The sequence below is a fragment of the Taudactylus pleione genome, unplaced genomic scaffold (assembly GCF_031769625.1).
Source record: "Taudactylus pleione unplaced genomic scaffold, aTauple2 ptg000032l, whole genome shotgun sequence".
Taxonomy (NCBI): Eukaryota; Metazoa; Chordata; class Amphibia; order Anura; family Myobatrachidae; genus Taudactylus; species Taudactylus pleione.
In genome coordinates, this window is record NW_028284434.1 from 33061074 (window position 1) to 33084102 (window position 23029).

Here is a 23029-nt window from a genome sequence, read left to right on the forward strand (position 1 = left end):
GGATGTGAGTTGTAATTACATTTGGGATAGATGGTCTGATTGGTTTACAAGACCAACTGTGGGTGGATTTCACCATGCTGTATTATGTGTTCTGACTATATATACAGGGCCTGTGAGCCTGTGTTTTTTGTACAACCCTGTAACTTCTTTGAGGAGAAGAATTGCTTGATAAGATTTCTTGTATGCGATGTACCCCTTCATACGGAAGGACGAGTCTTCTTCAAGACTTTGAGCAATAAACATCTTGCCTGACTTCAATTGTATCTCATTCCTGTGACCATCAGAATTGCGCCAAACGCTATTCCGTTCTCCGGCTGTTCTGGGTAAGAGCTCCGTGTCTCCAAGTTGAAGCCCTCTGCCAAGCTACCGTGCAGACCTGGTCCATTGCAAGGGATCAGGAGGAATCAGCCGACACCAATCAGGTGGTGTGGCCACAGCTAGTCAAACGCATACGCAGCAGAAGCGGTTCCAGGTGTCGAGGTAGGAGCCTGAGAGTAACGTAAAAAGCGGTTCCAAACGCCGATGGTAGTTTGGTGGTGGCAGCATCGTTACACGCCCACGGTGCAGTGGGCGGAGTCAGTGACAGGCGGTCACTGACTGTGAGTGGGATTCCAAAAGCGCTAACCCACGACCAGGGACGGCCAAGGCGAAAGGCGTCCAGTCACAAATACATACGTATGTGGTACCGTGTATTGAACCAAATATATCAGTAACATCTGACAAAAAGGTCTAAAAACACTGAAGCAGCAAACTTTGTGAAATCCAATACTTGTGTCATTCTCAAAACTTTTGGCCATGGCTGTATAAATATGCCATTGGCACTACAGTCAACTACACAGACCGCAGTAGCTGGTAGAATATAGCGCTGTATAATCTATGCCCTTAGGAGAGGTATACAGGGAGACTGGACCCAGCGTTCCCGGAGACCTGTGAAGCAGAAAATGGCTGCCGCACATCTCTGAGGGGACGGAGAGTGAGAGAGGAGCAGCTCAGGGGGAACTGCTAGACCGCAGTGGAATGGCGCCCGGAGCTGGGGGGGGCTGCAGGGAGAACGCCTTCTCCCCCTGCTGACGTTAACCACCGGGTCCCCTGCCCTTTAAATATTTCTCTGCACCAGTATATTAATACCCTGGTTGTCTAGTGGAGTTGTGGGTGCACCTCTGGTTCGTCTCCTGAGACCAGAGGCTAGACTGAGTAAAGACACGGGCCCCCGCCTTACCTGTCCCCTGAATTCCGGGCTGCAGTCTGGGGAGCTTGCTAGCTAGTCCCCCCAAGAGTCCCGCTGGGAGTACCTATCCGGGGAGGGGTGATGGAGCAGCAGCACAGACGACCAAGGGATAGTCTTTTGCTGCTGCTCAGTTTAAAACACTAGAAATAAAAAAATAAATCATAAAAATAAGCTTGGCCTGCTTGAAGCAGCCCCACTGTTAGAAATGGTGACCCAGCTCCTGTCGGACCCCATCGAAACTAAGTGCACACAGCAGTGGATGGGGTGTATATGTAGTGGAGAAGAGATGGTATGCAATGTTGAGGGGAGGGTGTATATAACAGTTGTGGAGGGGTGGTATGGTATAATGGAGGCTGTATACGGTGCAACACTGATGAAGGGCTGGAACTTAGGGAACAATGAGTGGGACGTATATACAGTGGAGAAGGGGTGGTATATGACTATGAGGGAATATACACAGCAGTGGAGGGGGTGTATATGTAACAATATGAGATATGGTAAGAACTTACCCTTGTTATCTCTATTTCTACGAAGTCCATAGGGTTCCACAGGATACCTTGGGGTATAGGTGTGACGTCAGTCGCAGGGCACCAAAAAGTTAAGCTTTCAGCCTCCCAGGATGCACTAGGTCCCCCTCCTATACCCCGCCCCCAGGCCAAGGCACCTCAGTTAGTTACCAAGCCATAGGCCGGAGGAGGAGAAGGAAGAGAGAGAACAAAGATCTGGACACATACAAGAATCACATTCTCACCAGAGGGAGACGGAAAACCGGTGACCAGAGCAAAGCCCATCTGCAGCACAGGTGCGACAGGGCGGGAGTCCTGTGGAACCCTATGGACTTCGTAGAAATAGAGATAACAAGGGTAAGTTCTTACCATATCTCATATTTTCTACTTCAGGGTCCATAGGGTATCCACAGGATACCTTGGGGATGTCCCAAAGCAGTATCCTTTAAGGGTGGGGACGCTCCTGTGCAGAAAGGAGAATCCGCCGCCCGAAGGAAGCATCCTGAGAGGCGAAGGTGTCAAACCTGTAATACCTCACGAAGGTATGGACAGAAGACCACGTAGCAGCCTTGCAGATCTGAACTGCCGAGGCACCACGTCAAGCTGCCCACGAAGGACCCACAGACCTAGTGGAATGAGCCTTCAGAGAAGGAGGGACCGGTAGGCCTTCATGAAGATAAGCTTCAGAAATAGCCATACGGATCCAGGCTGCCAAAGTTTGCTTTGAAGCAGGCCAACCCTTTTTACAGAAGCCATAGAGGACAACAAAGCGTCCGACTTCCTAAACAAAGAAGTGCGGTCCACATAAGTCCTTAAGGCCCGCACAACATCCAAAGAGGCCTCACCCACGGAAAGACCCGGTGAGTTAAAGGCCGGAACAACTATTTCCTCGTTAACCTGAAACTGGGAAACAACTTTGGGGAGAAACTCGGGCCGAGTGCGGAGCACTGCCCTGTTCCCATGAAAAAAACCAAGAAAGGGGGTCTACAAGAAAGAGCCCCTAACTCAGAAACACGTCTGGCTGAAGCAACGGCCAGAAGGAAAACAGTCTTAGCTGTTAGCCATTTAATATCCACTGAGCCCAGTGGTTCAAACGGCGGTCCTTGGAGAGTCCTCAGGACCACAGCCAAATCCCAAGGCGCCACAGGTGGAACAAAGGGCGGCTGAATACGGAGAACACCTTGCATAAAGGTGCGCACATCCGGGATTGTAGCAATCCTACGGTGAAACCAGACAGATAGGGCCGAAACCTGTACCTTCAAAGAAGCAAGGCGAAGCCCATGATCTAGTCCCGCTTGCAGGAAGGCGAGAATCCGAGACAGACGAAACTCCCGCGGTGCATAACCTCTCGGTCGACACCACTGGAAGAACGTATGCCACACGCGATGGTATATCCTCGCGGAAGACGGTTTCCGAGCTCGTAACATGGTACACAGCATAGAGCTGGCAAACCCCCAGGACCTCAGCATGGCCGTCTCAACAGCCACGCCGCCAAAGACAGCCGAGTCAGGTCCGGGTGAAGACAAGGACCCTGAGACAGAAGGTCCGGTCGTAGCGGCAACCGCAGAGGACTGTCCACGGACAGACCCTGAAGGTCTGAGAACCAGTGCCGTCTGGGCCACGCGGGAGCTATCAACAGGAGCGTCCCTCCTTCCTGTTTGAATTTCCGGATTACCCGTGGAAGAAGGGAGACCGGAGGGAACAGGTATGCGAACCTGAACGTCCACCGGACGGACAGAGCATCCACCAGAGACGCCCCTTCGTCTCTTGTGCGAGACCCGTACACCGGCAACTTGTTGTTGTGCCGGGACGCCATGAGGTCGATTTCTGGAAGACCCCACCTGTCCACCAGTAGTTGAAAAACGTCCGGGTGCAGGGACCATTCCCCTGGATGAACGTCCTGGCGACTTAGAAAGTCCGCCTCCCAATTTAGCACTCCCGGGATGAAGACCGCTGATATGGCCGGAAGATTGCGCTCCGCCCAAACCAGGATCCGAGAGACCTCTACGAGAGCCGCCCGACTGCGAGTTCCTCCTTGCCTGTTTATGTAGGCCACGGTGGTAGCATTGTCCGACTGGACCTGCACCGGGTGACCCTGGAGAAACCGCTGTGCCTGCAGGAGAGCATTGAAGACCGCACGGAGTTCCAAGATATTTATTGGAAGCTCCGCTTCTGTCGGTGTCCACCTGCCCTGGAACAAGTGTGGACCCGAAACTGCTCCCCAGCCTCGAAGACTGGCGTCCGTTGTCAACAGGACCCAATTTGGAACCCAGAACGGACGTCCCTTGTTGAGGTGGGTCATCTTTAACCACCACGCAAGGGACAGGCGAACCTCCGGGGTGAGCACAATCGTCTGGAACTTCAGAGACTGAGGCAGCCCGTTCCACTTGGACAGGATCAGGTGCTGCAGAGGTCTAGAGTGAAACTGGGCGTATTCCACCATGTCGAACACCGACACCATGGAGCCCAGTAACCTCATCGCCGAGTGTAAGGACACCCGGCGGCTGTGCAGACAACTGCGCACCCTTGACTGTAAAGCAGAGATCTTGTCCTCCGTCACGAAGATCCTTTGCTGTCCCGAGTCCAATAAGGCTCCAAGATGCAGAATCCTCCGAGACGGGATTAGAGTGGACTTCTGCCAGTTAATTAGCCAGCCGTGCCGTTGCAGCAGTGCAATGGTCAGGTCCAAGTGGTGTAACAGGAGCTCTGGAGATCCTGCCACCAATAACAGGTCGTCCAAGTACGGCAACATGCGGACTCCTTGCAGCCGCAGAGAAGCCGCCATGACCGCCATAGCGTCCTGTATGTCCAATGACACCATGTAGTCCCCAGGTTCCAGCGCCAGAATGATGGACCGTAGGGTCTCCATCCGAAACTTCGGGACCCGCAAAGACTTGTTGAGTGCTTTGAGGTTGAGAATCGGACGATATGACCCATTGGGTTTCTGTACCAAAAATAGATTTGAATAGAAACCCTGGCCCCTCTGGGAGAATGGAACAGGCACTATAACTCCAGCCTGGAGCATAGTGTGCAATACCTTCCGCAGCTCCGTAGCCTTGTTCCGGTCTGATGGTAGACCCGTGGTGAAGAATCGAGCCGGGGGTCTGTGCCGGAAGGAGAGGGCGTACCCGTGAGAGACCACCTCCAGAACCCAAGTGTCTGTCGTAGTGAACGACCAACACCGGGAGAACTGCAGCAGGCGGCCTCCCACCCTGGGATCCCCCAAGGGGAGACCCGGACCGTCAGGCCGCAGGCTTGTCATCTAGCTTGGGGGCCGGACGTCTGGTACTCCATGCCTGTTTCCGGGGCTTGCCCGATTTCTTAGGGCCAGCCTGTCGAGGAAACGACTGTGGTTTGGGCCTGCCCTGGGCCCTAGATGACCGAAAGGACGATGGTCCAGAACCAGAAGGAGCAGCGGCCGACGGGAGACAAGCAGATTTGGCTGCCGCCAGCGTGGCCACAATCTTATCCAGATCCGGACCGAAGAGAACTTCTCCGGTAAACGGCAACGCTTCCAGACCTTTCTTGGATCTGCGTCCGCCTTCCAGGATCGCAGCCACAAGGTGCGACGAGCAGCTACCGCTGCTGAAGAAATTCTAGACACCAGAGTACTAATGTCTAGAGCCGCCTCGTTGATGTAGGTGGCCGAATCACGGAGATTGCCAATCAACTCCGCTTGTTCGGCCGGACAGTCGGATTCAAAAGAAGCCTCTAATGAATCCGCCCAGCGCTCCATCGCTCTGGCAACCCAGCAAATGGCCATAGCCGGCCGTGCTGCCCCCCCTGCAAGGGAATAAGCGGACTTCAGGCAGATTTCTACCTTGCGGTCCGTAGCATCCTTAAGGGAGGACATGGATGGCATCGGCAATGTGGCACTACGGACAAGACGGGTCACATGAGAATCCACCTGTGGAGGGGATTCACACTTAGCAAAATAATTATCCGCGAACGGATAAGCCACCGCCAGGCGTCTCTGCGGCTGGTATCTTTTGCCAGGTTGTTTCCACGCCTCCTCTAAATGGTCCACCAACTGACCCGAAAGAGGAAAGACTGTGGCATCGCCCTTCACATCTTTGAAAAAGGCATACTTAGATTTAGCCGCTGGGGGAACTTCGTCCTCAATCACCAAGGCTGTGCGGACCGCCCGAATAAGTCCAGGAATATATACTTTGGACTTAGCATCAGCGTCCTTAGTATGGAAAGGTTCCTGATCGTAAGGATCCAGAATCTCCCCATCATCAGACGTCCCTTCGTCATCCTCATAAGGAGCGGACAGAGACGCCACCGGCCTTTTATGAGGCCGCATCACAGACTCCCCTTGCAATACATCCGACAAGTGCTGTAAAGAACTCGTCAGGGAGTTAACCCACGCTGGCTCCTGAGAACCCGGGAGCGGGGAAATAGGGAGACTGTGGGGTACCACCAATTGTCGTGGGAACCCCTGCATGGGTGACGACACCACAGACTGCTGGGACAAACCCATCGGAGTAAACGCGGGCTGCGGAGCTAACTGGCCCACTAAAGCTGTTAACGCCTGAGCGAAACAAGCCCAGGGCGGCTCCTGTACCGGTGCTGTAACCGTAATAGGCCGCGCCATGGACAACACTGCCGGCAAAGGCCCTCCGCGCTACCCTCCCCCTCCGCTAACGGTACTTTGCACGTGGTACACTGTAGCCGGAGGGGAAAATCACTTTCAGACATGATGGCACCACGTATGTGACCTCTCTCACCAATTAAGTATTAAATAGGCGAGAGACCACCCTGCAGCACCGCACCGCAAGGGCTTTAGCAGAAAGAACAGGGACAGTAATAAAGCTGACAGTTTAGTGAAGAATAGTTACAGGCAGCAGCGCTAGCACAGTCACATACAATGCAGAGAAATAACAATTCCTGCACTAACAGCGCTGATCACTCAACTACACAGACACAGGGCCTGGTAGGACACAGCGCTGCATACACAGACCTGAGCCACAGCGTAGGAGAGGTATGCGGGGGGACCCAGACCACGATGCTTCCTTCCAGACTTCCAGCAGCGTTCACCATGCGTTGCAGAGAAGATGGCCGCCGAGGAGCAGAGAGAAGCTGGCCTGGGGGAGGAGCGCTGACACAGGACCAGTCAGCACAGTGCAGAGAGGGCTGTGTGCAGCGGGGGAGGCGCCGGCTGTGAGACAGGGAAGGCGCGCTCCCCTGGCATGCATTTAACCCCTGGGACGCCGCAGCGCTACCGCTCTGCTGCGGTCCGCTGTCCCAGGGGGTAGTGGAAGCGCAGGTTGGTCGCCTGGCTCCACGCTGCAGCCAGTCCCCAGGGAGCCCCCTGCCTGGGGACTTAGGACCATGTGATCAGCGGGGACCCACCGCGGGACCCCGCTGCTTACCTCTGTCCCCCTTGAATCCGGCCATGGTCCGGAACATCTGGGGTCACCGCTAGCTGTGACCCCAGATGCCCACCAGCATCCCCGGATCAGTACCGGCGTTCTGGTACCGGCGGGGTGTAGGGAAGACAGCATGGACGTCAGGACTGACTGTCCATGCTGTTCATCCAGTTGTGCAGCCACAGCTGCATGAAGAATAAGCTTCAGGGGCTCTTCTAGCCCCCACTCCAACAGGTGCACCCGACTCCGGCCGGGCACCAAACTAAACTGAGGTGCCTTGGCCTGGGGGCGGGGTATAGGAGGGGGACCTAGTGCATCCTGGGAGGATGAAAGCTTAACTTTTTGGTGCCCTGCGACTGACGTCACACCTATACCCCCAAGGTATCCTGTGGATACCCTATGGACCCTGAAGTAGAAAATTTGAGGTTTCACATAGTAGTTGAGGGGTGTGTGTATGTACAGTGGGGAAGGGGTGGTATGTACATAGCAGTGGTGGGGGGTGTATGTAACAATTAGAGGTTTATATAGTAGTTGAGGGGGTGGTATGTAACAATGAGGGGGTGTACATAGCAGTGAAGGAGGGTGTATGTAACAGTGGGGGAGTGGTACGAAAGCGTGGTTACGGCATATGTACTGATGGCTGGGTGTATGAACAGCGGAGAAGGGATGGAATGTAACGATGGGATGGGGGCTAATAGTGACGGGAATGTAACAGCAGTAAATGAAGGCGCGGTTACGGTAGTTTCTATTACAGGAAAGGCTTGGGGTAACAAGGGGAAGTATGAACGAGTATGGGATGAGCCTCACTGGCTCCGTACAACTACATCAGACAGCGGAGCCACACTCCTCTCACTGCCAGTCGGGCACGGTAGTGCTGTCAGAGGAAGGAGGGGCTGAGGGAAGTCACTCACTGTTAGGAAATATCTGCGGCTAGGCTGGGCGGAGCGGCCACTGAGGGCGGGGGCGGGGCGGGGCATGGGCGCCGCTCCTCTCAGTGGGGATGGTGGGAGTAGGGCCGGAGCTGTCAGTCAGGGAGGTGGGCGTAGCCAGTGCTGGCTCCCGGATTCCCGCGCATGCGCACATGTTTGTTTTGACTGAAAATGCCGTCGGTTTCGAAAACGGCGCTGAACGGCTCCCCGCAGACCGAGAAACCGACTCACTACACGTAAGTGACAGGCACGGGGTGGGAGGCGGATTTAGACACCGGCGTGCACCGCTGGGTTATATCAGGAACTGCATTGCATGTATCTGTTATAATTATCGCGTCACCTAATCGCTCAGCAGGGGTTCCCGAGCCCTCCCGTGTGCAGGTCACAACCCTCCGGTGCGGGGGGTGTGGGCGCGCTCCTCGCCCTAGCCGGCCGCTAGCCTTCTCCGCTCGCCGCTGCTTGCAGAGGCGTTGCGCTCCTTGCGTAGCGCAGAGTTGCTTCTCCAACGCTCCTGTTACACGTCAGTATGTCGCAAGTCGCCTCTGAGAATAGCGCTGCCTGCTCATTCCTGGACAGCTTCTCCCTTTAAATAAAACCCGTTCCCTCCTTCCAAATATCTGCATTATTCCCAGCAGCAACAGTCCTCCCGGCTTCTGCCCGTCCCCTCCACAGCTAGGGACCCTGCCACCAGCTGCCTGCGTTCCCCGTTGGTTTCCAAGCTGATGCCAAAATTCCATCGATGTAAACATCAGGTTTCCTTCAAGTCGTCATATCCATATAATCGGCACTGAGATGCCCAGCGGTCCCTCGTCTGTAGCAGCTGGAGCCATACATTTCCATCATGTCCCTGTGTGTACACTGCACATATTCCAACACAGAGAAAACAGTATCAATCGTGTGTATGTATATATGTATATATATATATCAGCAGTGGTACAAGGTGCAGGCTAACACTTTCTGCTTCAATATACCAGTCGGTTGCCAGAAATTCACTCCCCCATTGCTAGGTCTTAAAATGTTACCATATGGAGTTATTACTAAGGGGGCAGATTCAATTACCTGCAGCGTTCATGCCTGGAGCTATTCAATTATTAGTCAATTTCCCTGCACGGCAAACTCCTTGATAACACACGCTAACGCATACATTCCGATTCAAGTGTCGGAATCTATGTCCCAGAGTGTGCGTTTAATGTAAGTTCATCTTCTGGCGATATCACAAGCCCAGGTGAAGCGTCTGGTTGGGTCTTCTGCTCCCATATCCCATGGAAGCTAAAGAACACTGCACTGACCTGCTGGATATGCGTCTGGTACCTCCTACAGTGGATGTGATATGAGGCAGTGTCGCTTGTCTGTTACCACGGACAATTCTGGACAGGTGAAGCTGGTCACATTCAATAAGCACCTGTGGTCAGCCACTGCACTGTCCATGGTGGGTGGTAATGCCTTCCATGAGGTATTCCTGATACACACGTTGGTGTTCATTTTGTGCAGGCAGGGTGCATGTGTGCCCCTGAAAAAGGGCTATGGTCACTTGAAAAGGGGAGTGTACTTGAGACGCACCACCTTTACATCACAGTGGGGGCGTGCCCATCACTCACTGAAATGGTGAGCTGCCCCCAAGCTCTTCTTGCAGTGTGAACAAATGCCGTGTGCACACTCATGACATCAGCTTCACCTCAACTTTTCACTCCCAGCGGGCACTGCAGCCTGTGGATGGCGACGGCACCTAGTAGGCTGATTCAGCAGGGCACCGCCATAAGAGCAAGGAGCATTTTTAAATTGGGCTTGATGCCCCGCTAAAGCAGCCTAGTGGGAACACTACATATGGCACTATAGATTGAGGAATGATGAATGTCCGTACAACTTCAAAAATGGAATTTCCCATCTGTCAGGTACCAACTATCATGCCCCTTTTCAAACTCCGTGAATTCATGAGATGTCAGATTACAACTGATGCAGGTCTGTGCATTTCCAAGATGTCACAGTACGGTGACACTTCTACCATTACTTTTACATACTGCTATCCCATGACGTTTGGAACGTCAGTGTATTTGACGTTTTATGGCAAGAGAGCTGTAATTGCTACTGCTCTTTTATTTCGACATCTTGGGGTTAATTTACTAAAGCTGGGCATCCACTGTACAGTTTTTTTTGTCAGATATCTGTCCAATCTGGCTGGTTGGAATGAAAACCTGGTAATGTATGGGAGCAAATGACAATCGTCTATTTGCTCACAAACACTGGATAATAGCCAAAAATGGTTGTTCAGACAAATTGGTTAAAACACATGAATTTAACCAATTTGAACAATTTTTTTTGTCCTTTTTTCAGTGTTTAAAACCATATGATCGACTGTCATTTGCTCCCAATCATTACCAGGCTTTCATTCCAACCAGCCAGATTGGACAGATATCTGACAGAAAATTGTATAGTGGATGCCCAGCTTAAGCCATTGCAGACACTGGATTTAAATGTGCAATCATTTTAAACTCAAAACCCCTGAGTCCTGAGTCCAAAACTGCTGAAGACGCAACGGCTTAGAAAGTTGAAACTTAGTATATTTACACCCCTAATCGTGCCCTTTGTGTGTTAAAGTATATTTACTGTGTGATAACGCCTGCTGAATTTTCTCACTTGAAGCACAAAAAATTATGATACGAACACCTCATGCCGCACCTTAGCTCTTTCTATATAGTAGAAATATATATATTTTTTACCTAGGTATCTTAAAGAATTTCGGACCGAGCAGTGCCCGCTGTTTTTGCAGCACAAATGTACTCAGCATAGACCTTTTACCTGTTTTCACTGGCACTTCTTAAATCAACGACGTCGCAGACCAATCCGAAGACGAGATGGGACATTTAACTATAGCCCAGATGTTTATTGTACAAAATACGATGAAACCACAGGAATGTGTCCAGATGGAGATGAGTAAGTTTTCTCACTTTACTTGTTTTTTTTTTTATATCCTTAATTTTTTATTTTTTTTCTCTTTTATTGGCACTTTTTCTCATTGATTCACTTCATTACCATTTGTAATATTGAATTGTATACTTTTGAGTTGAATACCAGCGCTTTGAATAATGGCCCCTGTTCTTTGAAATATATTTTATAGTAGTTTGTCAAAACTATGAGTCCGTGGATGATGTGTACTGTTGCTTTAAATATGCATTATTATGTGGCTGAATTGCTTATATTCAATCCATTTAGATTTACCAGTTGTCTTACTCAACATGTATGCAAATTAAATTCAAGGGTAAATGCCCCCATACATTAGCCGACCAGATTGGCAGATTCTGCAAATGGATCGGAAATGCTGACCGGTGGCCATCGATGTTACACTATACATCAGGGAATCAGTGAAGTCATATATGTTGAATTTCACCATTTTGCAAATTGTTATCATATCATATTTTGATCGTGATCTGCAAATCGGTGTTGGATTTCACCGATCCTTCATTCCGGCATCTCTGCATTGCGACAATCCGTCGCTAATGTCTTTTTTTTTTTCTTTTTTTTGTATTGTGTTTTTAACTGCAACTTTTGTTTAGCATGTTCTGTCTGTAAATTTAAAGTTTTTATCTCAACAATAAATCTGTCTCAACATTTTTTTAAATTTGCCTACAATTTACAGTGTCCATAAAGGCTAACAGTCAAATTACTATCTGATATAGACCTGATACTGTCAGCAAATGAGCCCCTTTTATTGTGTATATTGCTTTCAGCCCCTTGGCAGATTTGCACCTAAAGTGGATTACAGTTCTTTCGTAAACCTTTCCATGGTAACTATGTGCTTGGCATTTATGGCTTTGTAAAATAAGTCTTGATAAGTGTTTTGTGTTGGCAATTAAATTAATTGCCACTTTAGTTTAGTGTTTTTTGTGCCACAATTAAATAGGGAAAACATGTGAACACTACAATTAGGGTCTAAAATTAGGATGTATTTGTTTTATTTTCTTACGGGAAGGAAATACAGAGATTATTTTAGATTTTGAGTGTGTTATTTATTTCTGCAATAAACCTAAAATATTTTTGACGCTACAGCAGCAAGTGAAATTTACTGTTTAACACTATAAATAGCATTCTATAATGACTCTATTTACCCATATGTTGTGTTTCTATTCATGCAGATGAAAAGATGTGACTTTTTATTTAAATGGGATGCGCTCCTCACATACAGCACTGTTTAGCCATATCTGATAGCTTGTGTGATTGCATGTATTTTTACATAAGTCAGATGACACATAACAGTTGTGAAGGGACACTGTGTAAGTTTTGGTAACATAATACTTTCATCTAAAAAGCATCCTGTAATGTTTATTTACATTTGAGTGTTGACTGTGGTGTGTTCGCTATGGGCAATCTGCTTGCAAAGGGCAGCTGTCGTACTGGTCATTGATCATCTGTCACTAATGCCTGTTCACATCTTAATCCTTGGAAAAGTCCAACATGTATTAATGGTTGAATGCACAAAAACTAACAGTATAAGCTCTATAAATGGCAATGTACTGAACAACTGTTGAGCACATTATTAGGTTAGTTTACATATGGCTTGCCTGCAGTCAACATGACATGGTTAACACTTCAATGTATGGTGGGCTAAAATCGAGCTTTACATTAGGCCTCCCAATAATTTAGATGTCTTGTCCAGGGTAATACTACACAGTTAAGTAACTAGTTCGTGTTTTGTTTTGTTGTTTTTTTTTCCCCCAAGAAAGGATTTTTAGCATAAATCTTAATTGGATTTTTTTTTTTTTTTTTATCAATCCTGAATATAGTAGGCTCCGACAATTGCCCTTTTATAAATAAATTGCAGCTTTTTCTCATGAAGCCTTATCAAGTTCCTAAAGTATCCTTTAGTAGGTTATTTATACTCTCGACATGCAGGAACTGTACTGTTTATGATGGGGCCTTTTTAAAATGCTTTTGCAGTTGGCGTCTGCGTTTTAGATTGCTTCATAGTTTTGGCCCGAGCTACTGATTTTACTAGTTGTGTAAACTTGGTGCTTCTATGAAAGATCACTGCTTTGTTTGCAGTTTAAGGAAACGTACACGCCCCCTTGTGCACACACCCCCTTCAGCCATGCTTTTTATGTATTTGATAATAAAGCCTTGAGTTAGATAGTAAGTGATGCAGGCATAGGACACACCTCAAATTCACTAAGGCAGCAAAGCCTTCTCTGCCACCTGCCTGCAGGACTCTTTAAAAATCTATAAAAAAGAAAAAAAAAGAATTATCTCGTTGGCATAGGATGGTTTTGTGACTAAAAAAAAATCTGTCTATGAGCCTGTTTCAGAGATGCACGCAAACCATTGGGTCTGCGTACATCTCCAAATATTTTGGAGTCTGTGCATGTGCAGAACGGGTCCAGCAATCTCACTTGCAGATCCACCAAGTCGCATCATGATTGACATGCTGCAGCATTTGGGAGCGCGTAGCGTTGCTGGCCAGCATTCCCGGAAACGGGCATATCGCCCCCGTTTTCCAGGAGGGACAAGGCCAGGGTTGTCAGTGGATACAGATTTCCTGGCCTCGCAAACTGCTAGGCCAGGCTAGGCTGAGTAAGTCTCAGCTTACACAGTCCGGCCAAAGGAGCAACCATCACGACTATCTATTCGGTCGGTGATCCAAGGCCGCATCTACGGACGCTGCACTCAGATCGCAGATGTGCAGCAAGGAGGTGTCTATTTCCTGCAGACGCCTTCTGCTGCATTTCATTTGAGTTTTACGGTGTTGCACAGCTGCATCTTGCGGCTGTGCCATACCGTCCATCTCTGAATGTGTATATGTAATTTTGGTAACAGCAGAAGTCACAGGGTAGGGATAAAAGCACTCCCTAGTAGAGAATGAATTAAGAAATGGTTAAGCTGCACTTGTTGCCAACTTTAATTAAAACAAAAGGAGCCATGGGGAAAATATGTAACATCAGTAATGCAATTTATTAAAATAATGAAAATATTGTTACTGAAAATTATAAAAACACAGTCTCAACAAAATGTGGAAATATAGATATACATAATAAATTTTTTTTGTTTGTTTTTTTTTTTTAAACTTGCTGGGCACCAAGTAAAATTCATTTACTTGTACACACTAAGGTTTCCAGACAATCAAAGGTGTAAACCAGCAGCAGAATCATTGGTTGATTTGATTAATGTTCCATTCATAAATGAGTGTTTCCGCTAGGCTGTTTTAGCGAGGCAGCGCGTCCTGCCCGATATTAAAGTGGCAAAATGCGCCCTGACCTTTGTAGCGGCACCCCAGTTAAAGCAGTCTGCCCTCTGCCATCCCGCGGGTGGGACAAGTTGTGGTTTCCAATCGCCGCCGGGTGAATAGATGCTGTGCGCACGTCATCTATTCACAGTGAGGAGAGAGTTTGGGGGAAGCCCCGTAAGTGCTGGGTATGCCCCACAAGAGTGACAAATTGGTGACATGTCATGAGGACATGCTCCCTCCTTGGTCAACTACGCCCCATTTTCGTGAGCGCGTGCCAAATGTGGGTGACCAGGAGTGGCTGGCTAGTAGAACAGTGGGGTACGCTTGTGTCTCCAACATACTGATCTACTTTGACAAAGTACGAAACGTGCTGGAGATACAAGTGGACCCCACTGTTCCAAGAGCTGGCCCCTCCCCATCCCCCATATAGCGCACGCAATGCCAGCAGCCACGCTAATCACACCGCTTGAAACACGGAAACTAGAAACAGCAGCTGCACCGGTATTCACTGTAGTCGAACATCGGTGGGAAGAAGTTGGGGTAACCATAGGGATTGTACCTGCAATTGCCCGATGTAATTCCACTCTGTTTGTGCTCCATACCAACAATTTACACAGAGCTATAACATTCAATTGTGGGTCACAATCGGAGCCATTTAAATACAGTTTACACCTTGGCATTACATGACTACATTTAAGACTCCAAAAGCTAGCCACATACAAATGCGTACCTGGTGTTTTAGATCAACTTGGGACAACATTGCTCAGCGTGCAGTGATTACTCATTTATCAACAAGTTTTATCACTCACAATGAGTGATAAAACCTGTTGCGTATGATAGTGGTGCTCCAGCCAATCAGCTCCTAACTGACATCTGTTTGAAAAATGACAGTTGGGTGCTGATTGGCTGCAGCACTATTTTTTTTATACGCAAGGAGTTTTATCACTTGTTGTGAGTGATAAAAGTCGTTCGTTAATAAATGAGGCCCTGAACTGACAAACGATAGGGGTTATTAAAGAGGACAAGTGGAGAAGTTGCACTTATCAACCAGTCATACAGCTATCATTAAGTACTTTCTATAAAATGATAGCTAGATGCTGATTGGTTGTGATGAGCAACTTCACCAAATGCCCTCTTTACACAGTTTGATACATCTCCCCCTGTGTTTGACAAGCAAAGTTGCTTTTACAGAAATGCCCAAGTGTGTATTAGTTATTTCATATACACGCGCTCTGCTCTTGATGTTATAGGAATTCAGTCTCTGATTTTTTTAAATGTACCATATGCCATCTGGACTCCCCATCATACGATATGGGAGGAGGTTATACTGATATGTCCACATCAGTATAACAGCCCTTCTAGTTGCGCCATGCCGTGGCGTGACTCTGTAGCGTCTAGCGTCTTTTCATGCGACGTTTTTCCTTCAAATGCGTCTTATTCGCACAGTGTACGAATAGAAGGCACAAGCAGCTTCTGCTGAATAAAATGAGATGCGGCATGCCTATATTCTGTGTGCGAATGCGGGTGTATCTGCATGCGAAATGCTACGTTACAGTGTCAGACACTGATTTGTTGCTATGGACAACTTCTCCACTGGTCCACTTCACTCTCTTCATTGCTTCATACATCAACCTTAACAGCTCCTACCCCCGTTCCCCCCCCTATACACTGCAACTTGGACACGGGTTATTCCCGGGTTATTCCCAGGTCGACCCCTGTGAAACCTGCCAAATGTGTGAGTCATTAGAAGTGGATATTTTGTAACAGGCTCACAAAGATGAAAAGTGGGTGTCAGCACTCCTGAACTGCCAATGCCAATGAGAAGCTTTTACTGTAACCCTGGCTAAATAACCCAGATTGCATCCTTTCAGACAGCAGGCAACCCGGGTCGGACCCAGGAAATAACTCTGGTGGTGACCAGGGTCAAAGTCCCGGGAATTTCGACCTGGCTTGCCACGGCAAATTACCAGGTCCTTTTCTCTGTCTGAAAGGGTTTTTAACAAAGTATTTTGCCATCAAAGCTGTTATATAAAAACTTAACGTTTGGGGTAGTGCTTTTAAGTACATAACTTTCAGGTTACCTTTGTGTATAAAGCTTGATTGCATCACATACGAATAACATGCTAAAAACCACTTATATTGTGCCAAAGTTTGAGAACCGTTTTCCCTGTCATTATTTTTCTTGTTTTTTTACATTTTTCATATGCCCTTAATGCATCTAAAAGCCTGTTGTGTGTTTCTATTTGTATAATTCTTTACTTTTTTTGCTAAATGAACAATACTACAGAGGCTTGTGGAAACATTCATAATGTGTATTGTATGTTGACTGCTGGAGACTAGACCCATTTGCAGAGACGCATCTTTGCTTGTCACTGCTACAGGTTTCACCATCAGTGGCCTTTCCAGATCTAAATGATGGGTCTGTTGGTCCACTGTGTGAACTGCTGTCACTGAGTTTCACTGCTGCTTATTAACTTCCCCCTGTAATCATCTCATATTATTTCCGGTCTCATTTTCTCTTTCGCCTTTGTTTACATTAGACAAATTCCTTTGTTGAAGTAATGCATGCAATTCTGCGTTCTATTGGTTGTGCTTGGGTCACATGGTTCTAATGTAGTGCTGTAATAAATTCCCTGCTATCTCCCAGGCTGTTCTGTCTGCCTTATGTGATTGCTCTAAGCATTTTATTGCACAATAACCCTCCTGGTTGTTTATAGGATACTTGGCTGCATTGATATGGCGCTAATTGGGTACAGTATGTGCAGGGCAGTCATTTATCTGTTACATTAGTATATGGGAGAGAATAACTGCGTGATTTAGAGGTGCCTCAGAGTGACTGCATCTTTTTATTAATACTGCAGCCGATGAGATTCGTACAGAGATGGTGGCGCTAATCTGCCGCTGTACGTATTAAGACACACCATCAGGGATTGCACCAACCCAATGGCAGGTACAATTTCCCCACCTGAACATGGCTTTCGGGGGTCAGTGTAATTGCATCTTAAGATGCACCTGCCTGACTAGCTACCCTCCTGTTACCACTAAAATTGCCTCTCTATGACTTTTGGCGGTAACCATAGGGAGGCATGCGCAAAGCGACGCAGACACCTGCAGAATGGTAACATTGGTCGCTTGCATGCGGCATTGGCATAGCATGCACCTCTGGTTCAGGAGCTAAGGGCCTGATTCAGACCCACTCGCAAGCGGGTCGATGGTGCCATGGTGCGCATGCGCACGACGGAGGGAGCTCCGTTGTGCGCATGCGCGAGACCCAGGGACTCTGGGTCTCGCACCAAAGGGGGCATGTTGTCGATGTTGAGTGACAGCACGCCCCCTTTGGTGGGCGTGCCGGAGGCGTGGCTGCCAGACGGAGGCGTTCCCATGGGAACGCCTACCGTCTGGGTCCGGCTCCACTGACATCACTAGTGATGTCAGTGGGAGTGATTTTGGCTCTGACAGAGCCAAAATCACTCCAGGGCTTGCGGTCACCGAGACCCTACTGCAGGGTCTCGTCGCAAGCCCGATGGTCGTGATGGTCTTGGCCATCGCGACCATCATCATGGACGCTCGCATAAGCTGTGGGTGGCAACCCACAGCTATGCGAGCGTCCAGGAGGACGCTCCAAAAAAAACAAAAAACGCCCTGATTCAGAGCGGGCGGCTCTGGATCAGGCCCTAAGTTCTCAAGATGCATAAACGTTTGTGTGTGACTTTGTTGTGCAGGGTTGATTGAGTGACTGAGCTGTGTTATGGGATCTCTACGTGTTGGCAGGTGTGATTTACCCCACTTTTTACCCAATAGGCTAATTTAAATTCATACTTAGGGCCTAATTCAGTGTTACGCAAAACCGATGGTTTGCGTACAACTTGGATGTTTGAAGGTATGCACATGTGAAGATCTCCTCCTTCTGCAAGCTCGCTTGCATTGCCCGGACAGACCCACGCAAGCACAGGGAGAATATATAAACTCCACACAGTTTTGGCCCCTGCACAGGAATCAAACCCAAGACCTCAGTGCTGTGAGACAGTATTGATACCCATTCTACCAACTGTGCTGCCAACACAACTGTAGTGTAAATGGTCTGGTATAAAAACTTAGGTAATGTTTTGGGTTCTTTTGGTTTGTAGTAACAATCTCCAGTCAGCAGAGCCACAATGCTGCAGATTTTGGGCCTGATTCAGCATGGATTGCTTTTGCAATCGCATCTCTGTATTCGCACGGAGGTCTTCATGCGAAAATATGCTAATGAATGCAATCGCAAAGCTGTCTCACAACCAGCATAGAAACGCCCACTACTGCTATCTCTCATCCGTAATAGCTTTCAGTCCTGCGTATACATCGTAACACCGGCCCCTCACGCAGAATTACATCAGGTCTCACCTGCCGCAGAAACGACAAGTCTTGTTGAACGCAGTGAGTACTCAAGCTGCATATGCTGTCTCGGCTAATTTATTCACGCCCAGGAAACGGCGTTCAAACGGACAGGCACGCCTGCATTTCTCAAACACTCCCCGTCACCACCCCCAAACGCTCACAGCCTGTCACTCACTTTGCGATGGCTTTTATTCTGCGCATGCACCGTACGCACCATCGATCGATCTGCGTACGCTGTTGCAGTTGTGATCCATGCTGAATCAGGCCCATTGTTGGGCCTAAGACACATAGTCTGGGTTTACCGTTAACACTCTAGAGAGAATCTCATCTGCATACTGTATTTTCTTTTCCAATTTGCATTTTCCACATTGTATCTTTGGCTTACGATGGCTATTGCAACAAACTGTTGAGATACAGTCTAGAGTGTGCTAGAAGCACCAGAGCAGAGAGCTGTATAATGTTTGGAAGAAGGCAGTGATAAGACAGAGTGGAGGGAAGCTGAGGGCAGAGTCAAGGATGACACTAGGGTAGTGGCCCTTGGGTATTTGGGGAAGTTGTCAAACATCAGGGAGGGGGGCTAGTGACGCTCGGAGGGGGGGGAAGACATTAAGCTCTAGGACATGTTGAGAGTTGGGTAGCATTTGAACATCAAGGTGGAAGTGGCAGAACAGCAGTTGAGCATGCAGAATAAAAGAAAAGTAGCGAGTTCAGGGAATGGGACGTAGTGTTGGTGGTAGTAGAGGTTGAAGGAGAATATTGGTTCACAGAGAGAAAAGCTGAGTGCAGATAACAGAGCCTTGAGACACCATAAAAAATGGAGGGGAGCATGTGTCAGAAGAATGAAGTATGAAAGAGTGCTTGGCAAGCTGGAAGTTAAACCAAGAGAAAGTGCTGCAAAAGCAATGGAAGCAAAGGGTTGAAAGGAGAACAGAGTGGTTAATTTTATGTTTAAGGGCAAAGTGGTCAAGGAGGATGAGGAGGGACGTGACTCTTCAACGCCACCATGAGTAAATTGTTGATTTCTTTCAGCTGCCTCAAATAGTATAGTGTCGAGAATTGAGTGCGAAAATGGTCTGCAGAGAGAAGTAGGGCTGATAGAATGTTTATTGAGTATTCCATAGAGTTCATGTTCCAGGATGGAAGGCAAGCTAAAAATGAAGAGACTGGTTGGAGAGGGGAGCTGTGTGCAGACAAGCATGGGGTTGACAGGAGTGGAGGTAACTGGATTAAGATGGAAGAGAGGAGTGTGAAAACATTGTTCTAAGTCAGGGATAGGGAACCTCCTGCCTGGGGGAAATATAAGGCCCATGGAATCATTTAGTCTGGCTGTCTGAGCTTTTTTTTGCTAGCCTCACTTGGCTAGCAGGGTGCCTAGAATGGCACCCCGCAGCCAAGCTCTATACAGTAGTGCCGTCTGGGGTGTCCTTAGGACGCTTCAGACTGTCACAGTGCTGCCCCTACAGCTCCCTGGAGTATCCTCAGTATGCTCCGGGCATTGCTGTAATCACTGGTGATTGTGACCCTGCCCACGTGTGACGTCATTCGGAGGGGCGGGGTGTGGCATGCACCAGGCCCACAAATAATGGTATATATATCAAAATGACCCTTGCCAGAAACATAGTTCCCCACCCCTTTTCTAAGTTTTATGAGAGTGTGTGAGATGATGGTTCTGGTGAGAGGCTTCATGATGGATGGTGTCAATATTTGCCTTTTGAAGTAGGTGGTAAATATAAATATCTGTATCTCATTGTATTGGGGTTCTCACCCCAAGTTTTCTTTACGGGTTATATTTTGAGAATTATGCCTGTGCTTGGCTGGACAAAATGACTTCCCGCTGTGTCACAGATGCATGTTTCAAAATTATTCAGTCTTTTAAATACATACACATACAAAAACGCAATGCAGTTTATGTGGTTTTATTGGTTTTTACTGGCTTTCGGGAGGTTAGAAAAGTGCGCTTCATTGACCTCCGTGCAGTTGTTTGGAGCTACGCCTATTGAACTGAGAGTGGAAAAAACGTCAATGCTCCCGAACATGTGGGGGAAAAAAGAGATTCCATTGTCAGACTGTTTTACATGCACAATACTAGTTTTATGAAAACCATTAGTAAACATGTTTTAGTGCCAGTAATTATGAGGCTTTTGCCTTGTTAGCCCACAATATTTTCTTGACTGCACCATATTCAGCACTTCAGGAATAATTGATATTCATGTTTACTGCAAGTACAGGTTTAATTACTAACCTAAGTAGGCAATTCTCTAGTAGCTTTATTTTTGTCTTTTGCATTTTCATAAAGCACCCAAAAATAGAACGGAGATTGCCAAGCTCAGATCCAATTGGCTTACCGTATTGTCTAATGCTATGGAAACACAATGATCCACAATAAGAAATTGCCAAAGCCTCTAGAAAGCGTTCACCTTTATTTCTACTTCCACAGGCTGCTAAGTAAAAGGAAGATGCTTGGAGGCCTATCATCCGCTGGCTGATCTCTGTTGCTATGACAGCATTGATGTGATGAGAATAAAATACCGTGCAGGCTACACACTCACCTGTTTAAATCCCATGCATTATGCAAACCACTTACACTTTGTCTATCTGCAAACATTTTTTTTGTTTTGTTTTCTATTGCTTTCAAAAAGCTACTCAGAGCCTAGAGTTCCTGGAAGGGAATGCAAGCAACGGAATTAGACATCACATAAACAGATGATTGAATGGGTGCTGCGAGAATTTAGGACAATTGTTTAGCACTTAGCAAGTAGTTAAAGTGGTCCCATCTGATTCTCCCATTACTGTGATAAGCTATATACTGGTAAAGAACAATGGTTTTATGTGTATTTGGTTTTTAGTCTGTTTCTTCCCCACTGTTGTGGGACTACAGTTCATACAGGTACATGTTGGGATTTTAGTTTCACAACAGCGGGTGAGCCACAGGTTACCAGTGACTGATTTATGGATGGTAAGGGTTATGTTGCTCTTTTAAAAGAGATTGAGATTGAAGCTGATGATGGATGGATGGATGCTTGGCATGTTCCATTCTCATATTGCATCAGTTGTGAGAGAACGAAAAATATATCCCATTGACAATGTGACTTATCTGGGTATGTCTAACGGGAGGCAATCGGGAAGCCGACTGCCTAAATACCGGCAGCCGGCTTCCCGACTGTCTTATCCTGGCAAGGGTGAATTGCCGGGCGTCTAGATGTAGACGCCCGCATTTCCCCGACGCCGGGAGACCGGCGCCCGGCATCACGATCGTAGTGATGCCGGGCGCCGCGGGGGGGAGGGTTAGGTTTAGGGCACCTGGGGGGGACTAAGGGTTAGGCACCCCCCGGGAGGGTTAGGCTAGGGGGAGGGAGGGTTAGGCACCCCCGGGGGGGACTTAGGGTTTGGCACCCCCCCGGTTTAGGCAGCGGGGAAGGGGGTGGTTAGGGTTAGGCACTTAGAGGGGGGATAAGGGTTAGGCACTTGGGGGGGAAGTTAGGGAGGCACCCCTAAGAAGGGTTAGGGGAGTTAGGTTAGGTTATTGGATACTTACCTATCCACGATCGGGATTTCCAGCGCTGTCGGGCTTCCGCTGTGTCGCACTCTGCTTCTGTCGGGCTGCCGCTGACGGGAATCGAACCGCCGGCCGTGCGGCCGACGGTATTTCATACCAATTCCTGTCTAACAGTTTACTCTGCATTTTACGCAGCCTTTACACATTCTAAGAATGGAATTCAATTGATTTTAAGGCGGCGATAAGTAACAGGGGCCCGACAGAGCAATTCAGTTATTTCTCCAATGGGACACAGATTAGTTATCACACTTGTTGTGCCCAAATGCAACTGATTTACCGTGTAAAGCTGATACATCCGTACAAAGTCCTGGTTAGGGCACCCAAACAGTTTGCTTTTCACAGATTTCTGCTCCCCACCTCAGGAGGCAGTGAGCAGAAATCATGCCTTTGCACCTGATCGGAAAACAATTGAATAGCTGCCGTCGGGCACCCATTACTTATGGGCGCCCAAACATCAATTAAATTCCCCCCTTTGATATACGTAGTCAATAGTCCATGTAGGCTACTTTCATTTATTTGTTGCCCACTAATATAGCAAAGATGGTGTAATGGTTAGCATTACTGCCTCACAGCACTGAGGTCGTGGGTTCGATTCCCACCACGGCTCTAACTGTGTGGAGTTTGTATATTCTCCCTGTGCTTGCGTGGGTTTCCTCCGGGTGCTCCGGTTTCCTCCCACATTCCAAAAATATACTGGTAGGTTAATTGGCTCCCTACAAAATTAACCCTAGGGCGTATGTGTGTGTGCATGTGATAGGGAACATAGGCCCTCATTCAGAGCCACTCGCTATTTGCGGTCGTTCGTTCTAAAACAAGGGGTGGCTATTCAAATGAACCGTTCGCTGTTTGC

The 23029-nt window shown here is 48.0% G+C and overlaps 1 protein-coding gene across 1 annotated transcript in view; it reads left to right on the forward strand.

Moving 5' to 3' along the window:
- The first annotated feature begins 8206 nt into the window (after positions 1-8206).
- Positions 8207-23029, forward strand: part of UNKL (unk like zinc finger) — an 89815-nt gene continuing 74992 nt past the window's right edge. Inside the window, 2 exon segments of the mRNA XM_088451872.1 lie at positions 8207-8271; positions 10757-10966. Of these exon segments, the coding sequence (XP_088307998.1) occupies positions 8207-8271; positions 10757-10966 (275 nt within the window).